Source organism: Anoplopoma fimbria, chromosome 20 (genome assembly GCF_027596085.1).
Source record: "Anoplopoma fimbria isolate UVic2021 breed Golden Eagle Sablefish chromosome 20, Afim_UVic_2022, whole genome shotgun sequence".
In the NCBI taxonomy this organism is placed as follows: domain Eukaryota; kingdom Metazoa; phylum Chordata; class Actinopteri; order Perciformes; family Anoplopomatidae; genus Anoplopoma; species Anoplopoma fimbria.
This window is the reverse complement of record NC_072468.1, coordinates 21,058,850-21,079,364: the sequence shown is the minus strand read 5'-3', so window position 1 is coordinate 21,079,364 and position 20,515 is coordinate 21,058,850. Positions and strand designations below refer to the sequence as shown.

The following is a 20,515-nucleotide window of genomic DNA, read 5'->3' as shown; positions in this document are numbered from 1 at the left end:
ACGGATACGGCTGCATGCACTTGGCAAATATCAGAATCAAAAGTATCTATTGACAAAAAAAAAGCTATTTGTAGCTGAAAAGTGTGTCATTGAGCCTACTCTGCTCTTAGGGCTTAAACCACTGAATGGCCATACATGTTTTATAGATCCATGTTGAGCTTTTGTCTTCCTAAGTCAGAACCGTTGTCCATCTGTGGTACATCATTCATGCAAACGGCAGATGGCAAGTTATAGGCCCTGAGCCTTCCACTTAGCACTTATTGTATTCGTATTAGTTTGTTGCACTTATTGTATTTGTATTAGTTTGTTTCTGTACTTTTGCTCTGGTTTATGCTCTTAGATGCTTGTTTAAGAAAGGAGATGCACTTATGACTTCTGGTGACTGGTAGTTCTCTTGAATACCTATGTTCAATACACTTATTATAAGTCGCTTTGGATAAAAGTGTCTGCTAAATGACTGTAATGTAATGTAATAGGCCTCTGCTGTGCCGTCTTTCAACGAATACAGTCCAGCAAATGAAAATGTAATTCCCATTTTCTGTACACTGTGCCACTTCACGAGCTCATCAGATAAAAGTGAAATAGAAGCACGAGATTCGAGATAAGACGAGAGGAGAGGATAAGTAAGGCACGGCAAAAAGTGGGAGAGATGGAAAAAAAATAGACAGAGAAACAGTAAAGAGAATAAAACATAAGAGAGCTAAGCACAAACAAAGCAAAGGAAAACAAGTAAAAAAGAAAAACGGGGAGCAATAAAACTAGAGAGGATCAAAGGGGTGAAACAATAATCTCGCACAAAACAGCCAAGGCGGACCTCTCGCTCAGTCTCTGCGGATCCTCTGTAATGGCCCCTCGCTCAGCAAAGCAAGGCATTGCACAGACTCTAACTCATTTTCTCCGACTCCCAGGACACACTTTAGAGGGTAAAATGGATTGAAACTCGAGCACAAAAAAAAGCTTTTCTGAGACACAGAACTGCTTTAACACCGTGTTCCTGGTCTGTGGCGCTCGGGGGGGGACTGAATGAACTCTCTCTGCAGTAGCTCAACATGGAGACGAGGATGATTGTAGTTGTGATTCTTGTGTGGAATGAGTGTAATAATTTAAATCACATTAAGTGTACTAAAGCCTTTTTGCTATTTTATCCGCGAACATTTGGCTTATTCGACAAGCTTAAATCCAAACTTCATATTCTCTGCCATGTCTGCGTACTTTCTTTTTCCTGGGTTACTTAAATGGGAATGGAGCTGCTTTATACACAGACGTACTTTCCATATCCAATATTCATGCACCTTTTCTGCCACATTATGGTGCCATCATTTATATGATACCTTCATCCGGTGCAAAGGATTCTGTTTATTAGCCGTAAAAAAACAGTGAGTCAACTCCATGACTTCAAGCCCCCCAGGAATGAGTGGGTATCATAGCAGGAGGTTTCCAAGCTTGTGATTAAGCACATTTTTGATGGCTTCATAAGCTTTTTGATGGATCAAAAGTGAATTGAATTTAAAAACAGAAAATCATCAAGGTCTTTTAGAAGAAAAAAGAGCAAATTCCTTTGCCTTTTTCCATCTTAGTATTAGTGTTATGTACTTTAGAAGCCTATACATGACATTGGAAGAAAACAAGGCTGAATCTACATGTAAAATTAGGAAAGAAGTTACACCTTTTTTCATATTGTTTTTATTTAGAATTTACTCCCTTGCTAGTTGTGTGTTGAAACACCAGAAAGAGAAGTTGCATGTGATTGCAAAGAGTTCACCAAAAGGCATCCCGCCATTTCAGAGGAAAGGATTGCCTCTTTCTCTCTGACAATAAAAATGTCTCCTTCCGTTGTCCTTTATGAATTTTTCTTTTTGAACCTTTTGATTTGTCTGGACGGGACTGTTTTCTATAGGCAGTTTCCACACTTTTCTCACCTCAAACACTGTGAATATACTTATCTTTGTTCATGTTTTTTGAAAGTTATATGTTTGTTTTCACAGCATTATTTGGTCTAAATGAGGTGATGTCATAGTATCTGTTGGATAAGTTAAGCTCCACCTAATTTGAAAAGAAAGGATACTTGAACATTTTGTGCTTGTTGTGAGAACATTAGGTAATAGAGATCCACCCTGACATACTCTTGAGACCATTTTAAGCTGAATTTTGACTCTGCAGACACACCTTGTGTTGTAATGCTACTCCTTTCTCTCAAATAACAGCTAAAGAAAAAAACACATGTTCTCCAGTTCGCATCTTGGCTCAACTTTCCATGGATTCTGATCTCTCTGTCTCTTTAAACCACAAGATCTCTCTGTTCAAACACGCCGTGATCGGCCTTTGTCGATTTTATTTCTGTTTGTTCCACCAGACTTTTTCAAGGGGAGAGCTTTTGCTCGCCATGCCTCTGAAATTAAGCCCTTTTGGTAAATTGCTCACTCACCTGCCATGTTTAAAGGTCCTCTAGGATATTCAGAGCCTTAATTTAGCAGCAAACAACTATTTGCTTCGTAAACATATAGTGACGTAATAAACTCTCCCTCCCTTGGTGTGATTTTGAATATCGAGAGCTGTGTGGAGGCATTATATATACTCTGAATTTCCTCACGATCGGTGTTTTCACCCGAAGGAAGACGGACTAACCCTGAATGGAAAGCAGTGTTGATGATCGACTACAGGGTCACCTTTTAGCCGCTGTTTATACTCTGAACGTATGAATTGTCCTCCAGCTGAACTGCTTTTACCTCTGATACATGCTTCCCTCCATCTGAAGGCCTCTGGACACAACCTTGTGCAGCAATGATAGAACAGCAGAGCTCACACGTGATTTGCCGATCCATTTGGAGTGGATCGATAGCTTAGCATGTAAGTGTTTCTTTTTCTGTCACACCAATAACCTTTAGCTTGCAGCATCAGATGGATGTCTGAGCGAGCAGTCGGACATTTCTGTAGAGTGGATCACATTCATTTTTAGGTACAATAATGTCTAATAGGGTAAAAAATTATATTTTTCCCCCTTCCAGGTTTGTTTTTCAAAAAATGATACTGCAGACATAGGTAACCAATAAACCCCTGTAGGCTTTACAAAGGGCTTTAATGCTTTCACATCACGCCGATGATACAATTTGTTGTGCCCTGCTAAAAATATATGCAGTGGTGATAATGGTAGTGCTGCTTGGGTTTAAAAAACAGGCCGAGACGTTTTTTAGATGTTGTCACTGTAAATACAAAGATTAAACTAAACCTATCATTTTCTCATACGGGATTTTAAACTTTTCCATAAGCTTAGCCGGTGTGATTAGATCTGTCCTTTTTTTTAACAGTTACTTCTGAAACATTTCTTTCACTTTTCCTTTTTCCTCCCACTTTTTTTTCTTCTGCTGCATTACAATATTGTTTGTATATTGTTTTTCACAATTTTTAGCTCTGACCAGCAGCTCTGTAGCTCATTATGTTGATCTATGCGAGATCATTTTGGATGGAATAATTGTCTTTCAAATGGTTTTGTCATTAGCATATTAAAATGACAGATATGGAAATGGGAAAAACATGTAAATTATTGTAGAATTCCTCCTAAAATCAAGAATAATATCAGTCTTGTAGTTTGCATCTGTTGTTGTTCTCAGATTTTGGACTTAACCTCTAACAACTTCTTTCCTGGTTTTTCATCTGTTTCTATTGTTGGTTGTCAGCAGGCCAGACGTCACTGCATGCTTCTTTAAGATTTCTATTGAGAGAACTATTGATGTGTTAATACAGTCATGAGCCGCTCAAAAGCTTAGGCTCCCATTGTTTTTAATTGAAGATGATATTTTGTGGATTTACTGGGTTGTGGGTGTAGGCAGGGAGATGCCTCCACTGCTGTGTTTGTGAGTGTGACGGAGAATAAGGAAGTGGAGGGTTATTATTGTCTGAGCATTGAAATTGGCTGCTTTTGGAGTCGGGATTTCATTAAAGTCAAAGAATGGGGCTGTCAAACAGTTCTGGCGAGGTGACTGATGTCTCCCGGCTTCCTCAAAGGCAAAGAAAGGGAATATATAATTTTACCCAACCTGCATTCATAGCTCAGCAAAAATGCATCTAGCCTTTTTAAATGACTGGTGTCGGAAAGTGATAACAAATTAGAGAGCTGTTCCTTCAAGAGGTCATTCTGCTTATCTGTACATGTAACGTCTGCAGGCCCAGTTATTCAATTATAATTTGGGCGTTTTCATGCTTGCTAATGGAACGCAGAAGCTGTTTTATCCATTTTATGAAGGGCTTCTTTCATGTTTTGTGATCTGTGTAAGGGCGGTAAGGTATTGGTGGTTTATTGTTTTTTGTTCGCAAAACTTTTTTTGGGGCAAACAATAAATTATTGAAAACATTTATTTTTCATTTATTATCTCTTATAGGCAGGTATTATTCTAATACAACTAAGCGACAACACATACTTTTGGCATGCAAATTGAGTCTTATCAAAAGAAATGTAAAACATTTATTGGTTTCGTCTGTATTTTCTGTAGAAAAATGCTATTTTCAGTGAAATACGCACACACACAACTAATTCACCACAGGCAACTAATAACTGTTACACTCCTGAGAAGTGACAAGTTAATTTAAGATTAAAGAATTTACCAGGTTGTTCATGGTTGAGTTCAAAGGCTTGCCTCTGTGTTTGAAGAATCATACGGGGAATGGAAGGTGTTTCAAAGCTACCAGCCCGAATAGGAAGAGATCAGTAGGATTCAAAAAAGAATGTCCCATTGGTGCCGCTCCTGTCAGCCAGTGTGAACTGTAGCAGTGGAAATTATAATAAAATGCTGCTCGAACTTTACTGTGAAAGTCTCTGAAAGAAAACTCAGTGTTTGGGGATCTGTGTTAATAAGTGAAAACAATGCCTGTATGATTATCGTAAGCAAATTGATCCTGATTTTCAGTTCAGAACTTTTATTTCCATTCTTGTGAAAACACGATAAAAAACCATTATACTACAATGAGTGAATAAGAGAAAAGAAGATATTAAAAGTACAAATACTTAACAAAATACAATCATAACACCAAGACAAAAAACTGAACAAGTTACAACAATTAAAATATTAAACAGGATAACATGAAATAACAAGTTCTGCATGGAACAGAGTGCAGTTTATTGTATATGCCTATTTAGGCCTTACCACAGGGAAACATAATGCCTGACCTTCTTCACCAATGGAAATTATTTTGAGTAGATCTGATTTTTGCTTCCACATAGAATTTGATTTGACCTCAATTTAACACACTCAGCCCTCCGATAGTCTAAAATGACAAAACACACAGTTATCCTTTCAACACTGTCACATATTTGGCTTTTCCTATCAAAATGCTGACTCAAGTGGAAATGAATCTGAACATCTGGCAGGAGACACAAGAAAATAAACACCTCTTCATCAGTCTCACTTCATCAGAAAAAGATCTCATGTCTATAAATCCATCTCTCCTCATCCCACCTTGATGAATCTATTAATTGTGCTCCCTTTCCCTTCTCCCTGGTGTATTTGAGCTAGACCTGATCTACTTGGACGTCTTCCTCTCAAAATAACTTCTGGGAGAACGTCTGCTGATTGTTTCTAAGTGACTTTACCTACAGATGGGTGGTGGTGCTGGTACTGGTGGTACTGGTGGTGGTTAGGCCTCTGGCATTGTGTGAAGCTCTCCACAGGGGTTGGGACATTGTTGGTTTGTTTCTAATAAGCATGTTGGGCTCCCCACCATGATCCATAACAGAGACTGTTCGGTTCTCAGAGTGGAAACTTTCTCCCCAGGCAGCACTCTCAAATTGGCAATTTCTTGAAGACAAATGACTTCCCACTCCTCTGTATGTCCTTCTCTCACGACCCCCCCCCGCTCCTTTATCTTCTCCCTTACTCTCTCTAATAGTACTGTAAACGCTCTGTAATGGTTTGTATTTACTTTGACCGAGCCCCTCATTGTCTGCACCACACCTGCAATTTCATTACTAGCTTGTTTTTTTGAAGAGAGGCGGCGCTGTCAGCAAGATGAGTGAGGGGGGAGGACAGCAGCAGGTTAGGGGTGTTCGGGGAGAATAATTGGGTGTGCAACATTTCTTGGGAAAGTTCCTGTTACTCCACTAAGTTGAGAGACCACTCAGCTCTCCGCTCTTTCAGGTTCCATCAACTCTTCTTGCAGGGTCCATTGATCGGGTCGGCCTCGAAGGAAGGGAAAACGGTTTGACTGGTGCCTGGAGAGCAGAAAACACTGAATGCTTGAAAGAAAGAGAAGCTCAGCTAAAAACAAGTGTTAATCCAGTGTTTCAATCAAGTTGGTACTCTAAACTGTGACTGATGTTGAAGCTCTGAGTATGAAGATGTCGCATTTGTAGATAAAATGAAAACAAATGTTTGAATTCTAGATTCTTTCTTTACATTTAGTAACTTCTGGGTTTCTTACTGAATATTTTTTAGGGCTTTTTTGAAACTATTGTTCTCTCTGATTCTGTTTGGACTTGCATCCTTTGTTTAAAAGGTAAAGTAGACTCATCCAGCAGCAACAAGCATACCTCTATGCTTAAGCCTCCATTCACTGAATAATTAAACACAGATTGAAATCTCCTAAAGTTATTATCTTTGGCAAACAATTGCCTATACCCCACTAGCAGAAACAGAACAACAAGTTATACATCTTTCCACCCAGCAAATGTTAATCTCCATAAACAGATTTGGCCTTCAAATGTAGAATCTGGAGGGATCGGGACTCTGGCGGGACTCTGGCGTAGGATGCATTTGATTTACATTCGAAGTACGAGTGGTATTGACCAATCACGTTCGAGCAGGCTTTGGTTGAATGTAGGTACGTGTGGAGAGCAAAAGAGGCAGAACCTATTGGCCGAAATTATTATTTTTTAACCCATTGGCTATTGTTTTATGATGATTTAGATTTTAATTTGTTTAAAATGATCTTGTAAAATGTGAAACAATCCAGTCTACACCAGATCCCCAAAAATGTAGCACGTAACCCCCAGAGATATATTCATAGTCAGACCGATAGCTGAGGGGTTTCGAGATGGTACTGCTAAATGCTCCACATTCTTCACTTGCTAGTCGCTAACTTTTTGGTGAAAGCAATGCTGCCCTTCTCTCTTTTTGTTGAGGATACGATCGTCTTGTTTGAAATAACTTTATTTAAACTGTTGATAGTTGGACCTGATCCACGTTTACATTCAACGCCCACAAATGTTGCAGAAAGGCAGATTAAAACGACGGCCCATTCTTAGATAAAGTCCTAAAATGTTAAATATTATTCTGATACTAACTTCCTTTAACACAGTTTTAAAGCTATAATTAGGTCTATTTACAACTCTATTGTCATGTATCTCTTTCTCTTCATCACTCATTATCAACCTGCTCTACTGGGACCATTTATGCACGTTAATACTCCAGGTCTACATCTCCAACAATCCAAGACCTGAGTCCAGACATTTTGATAGGCTCCTTGTGGCAATTCTCTCTCTCTCTTACTTGCCATGAATCTTTCATGGCGCTCTGGAACCCTCAACCACCAGTGGGAAACACTCAGGAGACCACTTGGCACCGGCCATGTTTCTCTCCTAATTATCAGTTTGGAGCGAGCGACGAGGACACCTGCCAGAGAGAGAAAGATGGATACAGGCAAATACATATGTGTGCATATTGAACAAACGTGTGAGAAGACTAAAGACTAACATTTAATTAAATACCATTTCTGAAACGCTCTCAGAATTATCTCATTTTAAAATATGGATAACCATAGTTGGCTTGAAACTTATACACCAGAGAGTCACTTTGGATAAACACAATGGAAGCCAGTTCTCTGGGTGTGATCTGCAAAAACAAATCTGAAGATTACAGCTTCAATCCAGGTGTCCGTAGCAGTGGTATCTGGGATTTTGCTCAAATGATTTATCTTGCAGCTTGATATAAGCATTTCTGAGTGGTACCAAGGCTTGATGACTCAATTATTGTTAATTACAAGGACTCTGCAGATATATTCTAATCAGAAGTCTGTTGTGATTTTAGTTTAGGTTACTTTGCATATTTTGTTTCTATATACAGGAGTTGGAGTTGTGAATAGTCTTTAATAACAAAATTCCCTAAAAGCAAAAGAGTGATTACCACTTTTGTATTTTCAGGTTAGCATTTTTTTACTGATGGCTCTCGTTTTTATTATTCCTGTTACTGTCCAGCTGCTATAGTCCAGATGATAAAATAGGTTGATAAAAAACGTTGATACACTATCTGGGTCTCCTTCAATGATTACCATTCGCTCACAGTAATGAGATTAACGAGCTGCAGCAAGTGCTTTGTCAACTTCTCCATCTTAGGCTTCATAGACCTTATTGGTGGAGGTAGAAATATCTGCAAATTCTACTCAGGGTTGAAAAAAGTACTGACAACTATAGTTTATTTGTAAAATAAATGCATTTAATCCATATTTTTAATTTACAGCTTTTAGAAGATGCAATAATTAAACATAGATTAGATAGCACAGAGCTTTGTGAAGATTTGAAGTGAAGATGGAAAGACATAATCTATTAGAAAGTATCTATTCATGGAATTTAACATGAATTTAATTTCGGCTAGTGCCCAACAATGTAGAAGATTATATATAATATCTATTTTCTAGTGGAACGCACAAGAAACCAATTTTGATTTTTACATAATTGTATTTTACTTCGTTATGCCTTCCCCCCCAGACACACTTGTGGAGCAGGCCTACATCCTCAGTGGATGTGGTCATCTGATTTTGTGATTGATTCCAGACATTCAGTAATCCCATGCATGAATGATCCTCAGCTCAGTGCCGTCTGGTTGTCCAACTTTGGCTCTTGTTTCGGGCCTTGCTTGTAATTGACCACGGTGTTGTGCTGACTAAGGATGAGACCTCCTCTGGCCTCCCGAGACCTACAAGGCTGCGTTGCTGCTCTCCATGAATGTGGTTTTAATAGGAAGGAAATGGCTGTGCTCCAGAGCAGGTATAATACAGGAAGCTGAGCTGGCAAGTTTGGTTGGAAGTTCAAGGGGGGAAACGGTGGGGGGAAAGCTGATTCTGTATCTTCTCTGCCAAAGGTCCCCTCGGTTTCTGGTGATGACACAGCACCTCGTTAACGCAGCAGTGTCCCGGGGCTGCCATGCCACGGCGCTGGGATGATTTATTACCCATGATCCACCCAAAGCCTCCTCAGATTAAAGGGATGCCTCCCTCGTGGATCCAACCATTACAACTGCATTACAAAACATGCAGGGTGGTGAAAGTGTCATGTGTGCTTTGAGGCGTGCATTATGTATATTTATAAGACTCTTGTTCGTGTGGAATGAAATGATTCATGTTGTTTTAGCTGAGAAAGAGGTACTGTGGTCATGTCAATGTTTTGGGAAGAGAGACTGCACTCTGCTCCATTTCCGAAAATGAAAAGTGGAAGCACACGGTCGGCTTGTGTTTTGTAAAAAACAATGAAGAATGGCATCCCCCAATCACTTTCTTTTACTAAGTAGTTAGTAAAAAGTAATAATTAAACATGTGAACATGTTCTGTTTATTTTCTGCCTTTCCTTGCATGTTTTTTTTATTTACCATTTATTTAGTATGGATTACATCTTACTCCCATGTGTTCTACTGTGGCATAAGGAGCTGATGCATGTGTGCTGTTTTATGTATTAATTCAGTGAGATATGCAGTGTTATTCTACCTTTAGGCTGTTTGAGAATTTACCCTGTCAAGTAAATTAATAAAAATAAAAAAACTTTTTTTAAAGTTCAGGTGGAACTGAGGACCAGATCAACTGACTGAAAGCACAATAAAATATTTAAAAAGATGAGTGATAGGTGGCAGATCCTATATTTGAACCCAATCAACTGTCAGTATTGGACTGTTAAATTAAATCGCAGCATTGTTTTGTAGAAGTTGAGTTTGTTCAGACAACAACAAACCTCAACATCTCATATTGTGATACTCTCGGTTCTTTGGTTAGTCCAAATTTTTACTATAATTTTAACTAATGTTTTCTCTTACCTAAATCAGGAAGGTTTTCTGTTGCTTTAGAAAAGATAAAACACAACGCCAGTCATAGCTGATCAGTTCGGTTTTATTTCATTGTACATTCACTACTAAGGCACAGCGTGCTGCATGACCAACTTAAGAAACTTTGAAACTTGCATCAGAGGTTTGCTCCTGCATACTCCATGCTGTTTGATGGATGTCTGTGCCAGGCGGTATCACAAGTGCATACATTTTCAACATGGACGGGCCCAGTGGGAATCAAACTCTGAACCCTTGAGTTATATCTCCATGCTGTATAACCACTGCACTGCACTGAAGGCTGTAACACACCAGAAACCAGGGAGTAGGAAATATTTCTGAAATACTGTTGCAAACTGAACCATGTCTTGAGCTATCTCTAAGTAGGATTGTGTTTTTTTTGGGGCATCCCATTTTGCTAGGTATAAGAGCAGGTTGCACCTCAGTTCTTGTCGAGTGGTCCTGCTTTTCTGTTGACAGTTACTCAAACATCTTGATCTCCACAACCTCCCCGTTACTTTTCAGCACCTAATTAGTCTTTTTTTCTATTTTATAATTTGGCATTGTGTATATTTATTACACATATTTCACATCTTTCCTGTGTAAGACATTTTCTGTCATTATATCAAAAGTGTTTTCCCCAGCAGGGTTCGTAGAAGAAACCCACACAGCTACACAACGGGGTGATATCAAAGGGGGATAAGCACTGTTGTTGAGCCTTCAGCAGAAGATCCGCTCTACGTAGTGGTCCAGACTGAGCTTCACATTGTTCGGCCCACCAGTTAATCTCTGCATAACCACCTCTCCTGGGCCACGCGGGGGCCGCTCAGTCCAGCTGTCAGTACCATGTTGACAAAGAACCAGTTTAGTGATCTTCACTAGCGGTGCAGCCCCCCTTCAGCCCACACTGTTGGCTAATTAGCTCCAACGGCAGTGAATGTGAATTTAAAAAAAAAAAGTCTTTGTAAAATATATATTCTGCTTTTATGGAAAGTAGAATGTGGTAACCCCTTACCTTAACTTCTTCATTAAGCTACAGCCTCAGAGAAACCATCTGTGCGGACTAGTTTTCACTTGAAACCAAAGATTGTCATCCTAGGAAGCCAATCCTGAGAGCCCGATGCAGAAAATACAGAGCAGCATGTCTCCTTAGGCAATAGTTCATATGTAAGAACCAAAAAAATGGAAACATCTGATGCACAGTTTAAAACCACAGTCAGTCATAAGAGAAAAAACAAATAATTCTACTCTTTGGGAATAACCCTGTAGGGAAAAAACCCATGCTGATGGTGTTGTCAGTAATTTCATTTAGTTTCACAGATACTGCAGTTCTCAGTTGGTGAGATTATTAAAATATTAGCACCTTTAACCTTCAGAAGACTTATCACTTCATTTAAACCTTCAGATTCACATCATTCCCTCTGGCAACATCTCATTATACGATCTCTTTCTCTGTGATAGTACTTTTGGTTTAGAAGTGGCTTGTTGTCCCTTGTTTATTTTAAATATATATATATCATTACTCCAAAAACTTGTGGCCAATGGTGGCTGTGCTGCCAGTTAAATAAATGAAGTGGTTTGAATTGGTTTTAAACCGAAAACTTCTGTTTACTATCAAGTTCAAGCTCTGAACGGTGCAGAGGGAACTCTGCAGACCAGTTCAGTGTCCATGCTGAGGTTTTCTTAAAAAAAAAAGGCGAGGACCAACACTGAGATAATTGTACCCTCTTGTGGTGTCATTTGTAACAATCTACACGAGGAACGATCGATTTCCAGTATAGAAAAGCTTTGTTGCCCTTTTTCAGAGTAGACAGATTATTTATAGTTCTCTGGGATTTAAAAAAGAGCCATACATATTTTTCTTTAAATAGAACAAGGAGAGTGAATAGTTCTGCAGTTTAAGGATTTTCTAGTCACTTGCTTTGTTTGCGTTGGATATGATGAAAACTGAGACATTATATTTTAATAAAGGCTTTTGTCTTGTTGTGGTGTTCATGTAATCGTTTACGCAACTGCTTGTTTCCCTTTCATGATCCGGTTGATGTTGTGTGACAATCCTGGATGACCTCTGACCTCCAGTTTTCCTTATTGGCTTGTGCCCCGAGTCAATCCCTGGTTAATTTTAATCACTGGCAGTGGTTGAACGAATTGGCTGGTTGTTGGGCAGAGGAGATCAATAACTGAACACAAAGAACAGTGAAGTGCGTGTCCTGTATGAACATGTCCGTGTCTGTTTTTTGTGCCCCTGGAAATGAAACATTCATCCGCTCGCTCTCTTTTGGAGAAGCGGCATTGAGGGTGTGCTCGGCCCGATGGCTGCAGCTATTGATTAACGCTGTGTGTGTGTGTGTGTGTGTGTGTGTGTGTGTGTGTGTGTGTGTAGTGTGTCCTGTGATGATGGGCCGTTACATCAGCGGTCCTACGGCTGCGTGACCCTGGTCCTCCCACACTTTGACCCCTACGCAGAGCACAACAGCAGGGGTGTGAAAACACAACGCCAGATATCTGTTCCATCAGTGTGTGTAGCAGCAGGAAGCTGAGCCAGATATTCTATTGGAGTGGGAATTTCACCGATTGCAAGATCCCAAGCCCGAACAATGGAGCTGACCTTCTCATGAATCCTTCTATTGTTTAATATTTTGGAGACAATGTCAAGAGCGACCCTCCCGTCTGCCTTCAACCTCATCCATTGGCCATTCACATCAGAGGACAGTCAGCGCTGCATAATGCCTTGACAACTCTACTCCCCGTCATAGTTATGATGTCACTTTTAAAGGAGCAGTCCACGTTTGTTTTCACAACCGATGTGACCCATAGTAACCATAAAGCGTACTTGAGACCACCTTCTCAAGTTGACCTTTGCCCCGGGTTCGGTACACGTTGATCACTTAATCAAACTATCTGGACTTTAGCGTTAAGTGTCCTTGTTCAGTAGATACCAAAGACGCCTCCATGACCTTCTTTGTTTTGGACCAGACCAGCTCAATACACACGTACACATCTGTTTAAGGGTCAAATACATAACTTCTTGCTGCCAGTAATAAATTACAGACAAAGTCTATTTATTTGTCTTGAAATATTAATCATGGAAATTAATGAATCATAGCTCCGTAGAGTTTAGTACTTATAATTTACACGGTGTGATGATTTTCCGCCTGAATCTACACGGAGTACTGGGAGTTTTTTAAACATTCATCAGTATTTGGTATGACTTTTCTTTTTTTTTTTTGATTTCTTCAAATTAATTCAAATCTTTTTAATTTTGAAAAAAAAGTCATGCTGCAGATTTAGTTAGAAGAACATCATATTGAGAAGAAAGAGAAGGGAGGAACTCTTTACACTACCTTAGCTGTATATATATATTTTTTTGTATTATTTTCATCACCGATAAAACTGTGAGAAATACCATCATAGTTGCTCATTGCCAGCTGCATTACTAAATCCTTTCTTTTACCATCTTTTAGACTCACGTCGTTGCTGATTAATGTTACCATATAACCTTTTTTCGACGCCTTCTGTCATACAATTTGTGCGTACCATCTGCCTATTTGTTACCCCAACATTAATTTGATGATGGTTGTAAAGTCCTACTTCCGTTGCAGGTTTCATGATGCCGTTTGATCAGTTCTGCACCGACCGTATGACATACAGCGTCCTTCAAACAAACGCAGTGGAACAGGAAGTTTTAACATTTATCAAATCCAGCAAATTTTTGTGCACTTATTTTATTTCCGTATTACTTTTTTTCTTTTGCTTCTAAAGCTGCCAGACGATGAGACAGGTTGACATTATAAAAGATGGAGTAGGTTTCAAATATAACTTGAGAGACTTTCTGGTTTTTCATTCTGGGAGGCAGAACATCCTGTCGGTACACAATGAGACCAGCACCCGGTATTTTTGTCCTGCCAACACTTTTTGAAGATAATGATTATATTTGTGAACATATTTTCCACCATAACATACATTGGTGCAATTGCCTGTAATCATATTGTGTTGTTGTTTTTCACATAATGCGAGATTGCTGCTGCACACATTATTAGTGTTTGTTTTTGTGAAAAGAAAAACACATTGTTTAAAATGCTGTTTTCTCAGATTTAATGCCATACTCTAGATAAAAAATAAAAAAGATGAGAAAACAACAAAGATGACCCTACGCATTAGGGTCATCTTTGTTGTTTTCTCATCTTTTTTATTTTTTGTATACTTTTGTTTCTTCTGATCTCTGAATGTTTTTCAGTATAGAGTGCTTTAATGTGTTGATGCACAAATGCCACATCACAAATTAAACCGGTGCAGTAGCTTCAAAAATAGTTTAATGGCATATAATTCACCTGAAATCAAATCTCAGCTCCCTGAAACCGCGGCTACTGTTTTCCTGAACCTGAAGGACATTTAAAATATGTTTGAACATTAGTGTCTTTTATGGACACTGTGGGTTGTTTTTACTGTGAGAAATGACTGGAGCTCTGTATTCTTCAAGGTGTCTATAATGAGCTTTTTAGGGTGAGAGGATTTACAGCTGGAGACCTTGTCAGGTAATCGGATTCATGTTGTCTATTTCTCTCAGGCTTATAGCAGCCCACCTCTGGAGAGCCAGGAGTCTCGTGTAGTATTGATAATACATACAGATGGCATTGTGTTACTGTGAATATCCAGAGAGAGGGAAAAAAAGATCCTTGACTATCTGTCCATCTTTGGACTGATTACACGGAGCGTACCGACCCTTGTCATGTTTGTTTGATCGTGCTGAAGACAATTGAATTTCATGTCCACATTGTTGAAAGCACTCGAGTCAAGTATGCTTGCAGAAGAAATCTTTCAATTTATTTCAAGGCTGTTTTGTTCATATGCACATGAATCATGGCATATCTTTGATGATGAAACGATTAATTTCTGTAAAAATATCCTGCTTCTTGGCAGGAAAAATAATAAAAGCGGTGGAATTTGTAGGAAACACGGCTCACAGGACTACTGCAATACAGTTATAAGAGATATCAATTCATACTAGAATAAAAGAACTGGCAAAAGAAGCATGTTCTCATCTATGTGGTATGGTGTGAAAGATCCAGATAAATGTAAACCTATGCATTATAGAATAAACCGACATTTTACAATTCAACTTTCACACCTTTACAACCGTTATGTTCAAGGGACGACTATCTCAGTTAGTCCACCACTTTGGTCCAGATTGATATCTCAACACATTTTTATGGCAAGAAATTTTGACAATACATAAAATACACCTCCCCCATTAAGATAGAACATTTCTCCCCCTAAAGAAATTTTATCAGCACTAACTTTAGAAGGGATACCCATTTTGTCAATATTGTTGATATTGTTGATGTATTGCCAAGAAAATTTGACATCCTAAAGGTTAAATCCCAATGACCTTGTGATCCACTGACTTTTTTTCTAGCGCCAACATGAGGTATTTTTTAGTGAGAAGTATCAACAAATACCTAATAGATTGAAATTAAATTAGGTATCCGTGAATTGCAATGGCTTTTGTGATCTCTAAACTTTTTATCCAGCGCCATCATCAGGTCAAACTTCTTAATCGTTGCAAAACTAATCACATTCCCATGAGCTTTGGTTGTACTTTGTATTTAGTGCCAATTAGCAAATTTTAGCATCCAAACTCACCAAACTTAAGTGGTGAACATGTTAGACATTACACCTGTGAAACACGAGCCTAATAGCACTGCCATTGTCTATGTATTGGTTGTTCTGATTTGTGGCGTCTGTTTGGCATCACCTGAGGAACATCACCTACCTAGTAGATTTAAATGTTGCTCTGTTTGATAAAATGTAATTAGCTGGGAGCTATCAGTATAGTGTGTAGATTCCTGTCTGAATCTGGCCTCGAATTAGATTTTTGATCCAGCATTGTGAGCATGGTTGCATTCTCTTTTTTTATGTTTTCTTTTTTGAATGTTTGTGTGTTAAATTAAATGAATATAAACCAACTTTCCCTCACAGGCTTCTAAGCTAATTGTAACTCTCTCTGCTGCAGCAAGACAAGCTCAACTTTGTGCCTCCAAGCTCAAGTTATTTCCCTTTTCGTCTTCATCCCCTCACTTGCCTTTCTTGCTTTCTCTGATTCACTGAATCAAAGGGTAGACAGTTTGCTTTCTTCGCATCATATCATATCCGGGAGAAGTACAGAGCATCAATTTAAAATAAAACACTTTCTTCTGCGAGATGCGCTCTTATCTATAAAACTCTCTTTTCATCTACTGACATTATTCAATCTTCAATTTAGGAGGAGAAGCTGAAGGGGAAATGTCAATCTTATTGTTTACGGTGCGGTTTATGTGTGTTAATTGCATGCCAGTCCCCTAACCCGTCTGATCAACAAGCTATCATTCCCTTTGCCTTTGAGCTAAACCAATTTAATTACGTCTGGCTTTGGACGTGTGTTGCTTTTTCTATCAGCCCAGTGACCAGTATGTCCTTTTATGTTGCAGATGATGAAGTTTGCCTGGGACAACTACAAGCGCTACGCCTGGGGCAAGAACGAGCTTCGGCCTTTGACGAGAAACGGGCACATCGGCAACATGTTTGGTGAGTGTCAGCGCTGTGCTCAAGGCTCAAAGGTCATGAAGCTTTTATTCCCCCTCCCCCTCCCCCCCAGACCTGTTGACCTTTTTTTTTGGAAAGGTTTCATGCACAAAACTTGGCAAAAACAAACTAAAACTAAACAGGAAGATGATATTTTCATTATCGTACGTGGAATTGTGACAAAGTATTTTATTTAAAGTGAATGATCTCTCTTTACTTTATACTCTGCCAGTCTATTTATTTATTTATTTTATATTGAAAAATAGAATTGAATTTCAATGATTAAAAATAGACATGGGGATCAACAATTAAACAGCAACGGCTTTCAAAAAGATGTTTTTAGCAAGCTCACAAACTTTTGCTTTGCTTCTTTTTTGGATAAAAACAAGGAAAAAGCCAAAACTAGCTGTTTAGTTTAGTTGAAGTCTGTAAGTTGGAGACACGAGCCAAAGCTTAAGTGAGGCTAATGATTAAAGCATAATGATTTCCCTGAAACTGAAAAAAAGGGGTATTTATAGAACACGAGTTGTATGCTGCATCAAGCCACACTGCTATTATGTGAACATAATGGATATCACAAGGAAATTAAAAGGCAACGGTGCAGGCCGCCCTTCAAGCTGCATTAACACCAGAACTGAAAGCCAGCTCTCTCTTAAAGTAAATAAATCAGTGATCCTGTATTTTTAATGTGTGGACCACAGAATGCTGGGGAACAAATTGTTCTATACTTAGACATTTGACGTGGTTGTGCATTAAGGGGATCTTCTCATCCAGAGGAGAGCAATAGGGATGCATTGTGGTGGACACTCGGATGGCTGGCTGCATGTCGTGTCCTACCTGCAGCCGGTATATTTATATTTTCTCTGAATTATTAATTCTGTCCGTGTATTCCTCTTCGGGCTGTGTGCTTTATCTTTCAGCCCGTTTCTGCCCCATTTGGCACTGATGGATAACTGCATACAACAATGTTGATATTGAAAGATCTAAAGAACATTTAAAGATGTCAACTTGGGCTCTGGGAGATTGTGATGGGCATTTTTCTCTATTATCTGATGTTTTACAGCTTAAATAACTATTGAATAGTTAAAATACTAATCTGCAGATAAATCAATACTCAAAATAATCCAAAAAATGGATTGCAGCTTTATCTGTAAGGATTTTATTGATGGTCATTGTCATTTTTTAGGTCATTGTAGTATAGCTTTGTTTTTGTTTTGTTTGTTTTCGAGGAGGGTTTCATTTGAGAAACATTCATTCGTCAAGACTGATAACAGTAGTTTAACTCTCACTTAAAAGTTTTTTATTTTTTTAATCCTCTCACTACTTCTCAAAACAATTCATAAATAATTCAATTTTTGGGAAAAACCTCGTATTCTTTATCTGTTTGGAGCTGTCGTTTGTAAAGGTAACATCTCCCACCTGTTTGCGCCTCAGTGAGCTTTTGTCACCACATCTTCCTTACCTCTCGCTCAGCATGGCAAACCTCACAACCTGCCAGCGGTGTCTCTCAGTCTCCAGCAGCCTAATTGGAGCCAGATCCGGAGGGGTCCTCAGGTCCTCTGCAGTGGAGCATATCAGTCCGTTCACACTGCCGAGCCACAGAGAAATCCCATAAAGAAGCCTTTAATAAAAGGCGGATCAGCTCTTAATAAGACTTGGCCGAGTATACTGTCTTCCACACCTGAGGTCTCCCTCCATCACGCCTCTAGGGGCCCAGGATTATGAAGGCGATGATGCAAACTCTCTTGAAAATACAGTTTGTGATCTCTTTTGCTCCTCATTCCCCCAAGGTTGCCAAGTTCATAGTTAAGAGGACTCACTTTGAAGCACCGGTCTTAAATCAATTTATAGGTGTTACATTCCAAAGCAACCAATCCATATTTATTTTCTGATGAAATCTACCAAAAAAAGATCAAACACACCCTGAAGTGTGTTGTGTTATAAAAGGATTTGTAAGTGAATCCATTTGTTCCGTTTGTCCCTGATAGCCAGCTAGATGTACAAAGAATAAGGTGATGTAAAAAAAACGTGTACATATGCCAATAAAAGTGAAGTTTTTGAACTAAGCATGTTAATGAGTGTGAGTAAAAGGAATACGAGGAGTTGATGGTGGTGATGTCAAAGCGGCTTTGAAGCATTCAGTGCTTTTGAAGCCGAGGAGTGCCCATAGAAAGAAAAAAAGAAAATATCAAACCTTCATTTTACCACTGAAGTAGCACAAGATGGTTTTCTGTCACCATAAAGTAGCCTCGTTTCGAAAATAATAAGAACTCACAATTTATCGTCCCCACAATTTATTCCATGTTTGTTGTCAAATGAATTCAGTAACATTTTAATTGACATGTAATTATCAAGTGCTCACGTTTCCTGACAGGAAAAGACTTTGAGAGCAAATTAAATAGAATACAATAAAGAGATTTTCCCACTCGCTGGTATTTATTGTGATACATTTTATAGATTGAAACAACTTTTTTCCAGTTTGATTGGAATTATATTTTGTTGCCGAAAACCTACTTTTTTGAATGGCCTTTTAATTTGCCGTAAAAAGTCGAGGTCTGTTTCCTTTAGGTTGGTCATCAAAGCATCTTCCACTCACACCACTTGTGATGTAACCCATCATTAGGAAGGCATAACAGCCAAGGACATTGAAAACTAATGGACTGTACTGTTGTCAATACTAAAACGCGAGGAACGATGGAGATGATGAAGAGTCGGTCGCTGTGATTTGTTTGTGTTAAAGCTGAATTAAGCAATGTGTGACTGCTGGAGGGCAGACAGTAGACCCGCAGCAATGAGCCTTGATATCAGCGTATTAAGTTGTGAGCACATTAGCGAACAATCGCTATATATTACTTACAGATGCTCTATGAACAGCAATATCAGCATCCCATTAGCGTTGGCTCTCACAGCTAGATATCTGCACTTTAGGGCTGAAATCAACCAAAGACAATGTTGGTCGACTGAAATTCTCTCTACTCTGAAAACCAATCGATTGGTCAATGGGGGAAAAAGTCTAAATGTTACTCTAGATCAGCCACAGTGCATAATGCATTCTACCCATTAGCCTAAATTAATTACACATAAAGATAAAAAGGCTTTTTGCAGCATATTAAATTATTGAAAACTAATTTTTATATACTTAAATGATAACATATCATCAAAGCTGACCAGCGCACCTGCCAATAATCCTATGATTTACAAAAATAGAAAGCGTTGTCGTGCCAGCATTTACATTATAAACAAAATGATAAGACTTTTTATTAAACCAAACAAATTGAAATATGACATTTCTGATATGTTCACACTCAAAGTTTGTCAAGAAGTGATCCGCCAGTCTGTTTTTTATTCGTTATGAGCGCAAATCAGCGCTACCCAACCATAAAAAATATATATTAACTTTACATTAAATAAATAGCAGCACCAACAATTGTCCGACCAACGAGAATTTGGTCTTTTCAACTTTGTGATATACAGTGGTTAGTTAGGAAAGCTTTGTGTGGATGTGTGTTTCTGAAGAGGGTAATATTACTCAGCCTTTCTTCAACCTTTTTTTTATGTTGCCTCCAATACCAACAATCTCCACAGGCATCGGAAAGTTGTTGGAGAAAACACAAATTGAGCAATCACAGAGATACCACAGATATACTTTATGTGCACACACACAAACACACAAACACCGTTTTATATGGAGCGTTAATATGTATGTTAAAGCCAAACTGACTCAACAAAATGGCCCATTGAGTCGAAAAATTGCTTGAAAGCAGCCAAAACGCGCAATTATTTGACCCAATGTAAATATATATAAAAAAAAAGTTGCATTATGGAGCTTTAAAGCTCTCCAGCACAATATTCCAGATAAAAAGAGTTGACTCCCAGAAAGAGAGTCTATAGCTATTTCCTGTGTGCATGCATGTGTGTTATGAACCAACTGGTAATAGAAA

General features: G+C 38.7%; 1 protein-coding gene across 1 annotated transcript in view; it reads left to right on the top strand.

The window, feature by feature from the left end:
• LOC129109628 (mannosyl-oligosaccharide 1,2-alpha-mannosidase IA) overlaps positions 1–20,515 on the top strand; it is a 173,071-nt gene that overhangs the window by 59,845 nt on the left and 92,711 nt on the right. Inside the window, 1 exon segment of the mRNA XM_054621734.1 lies at positions 16,481–16,577. Coding sequence (XP_054477709.1) covers positions 16,481–16,577 — 97 coding nt within the window.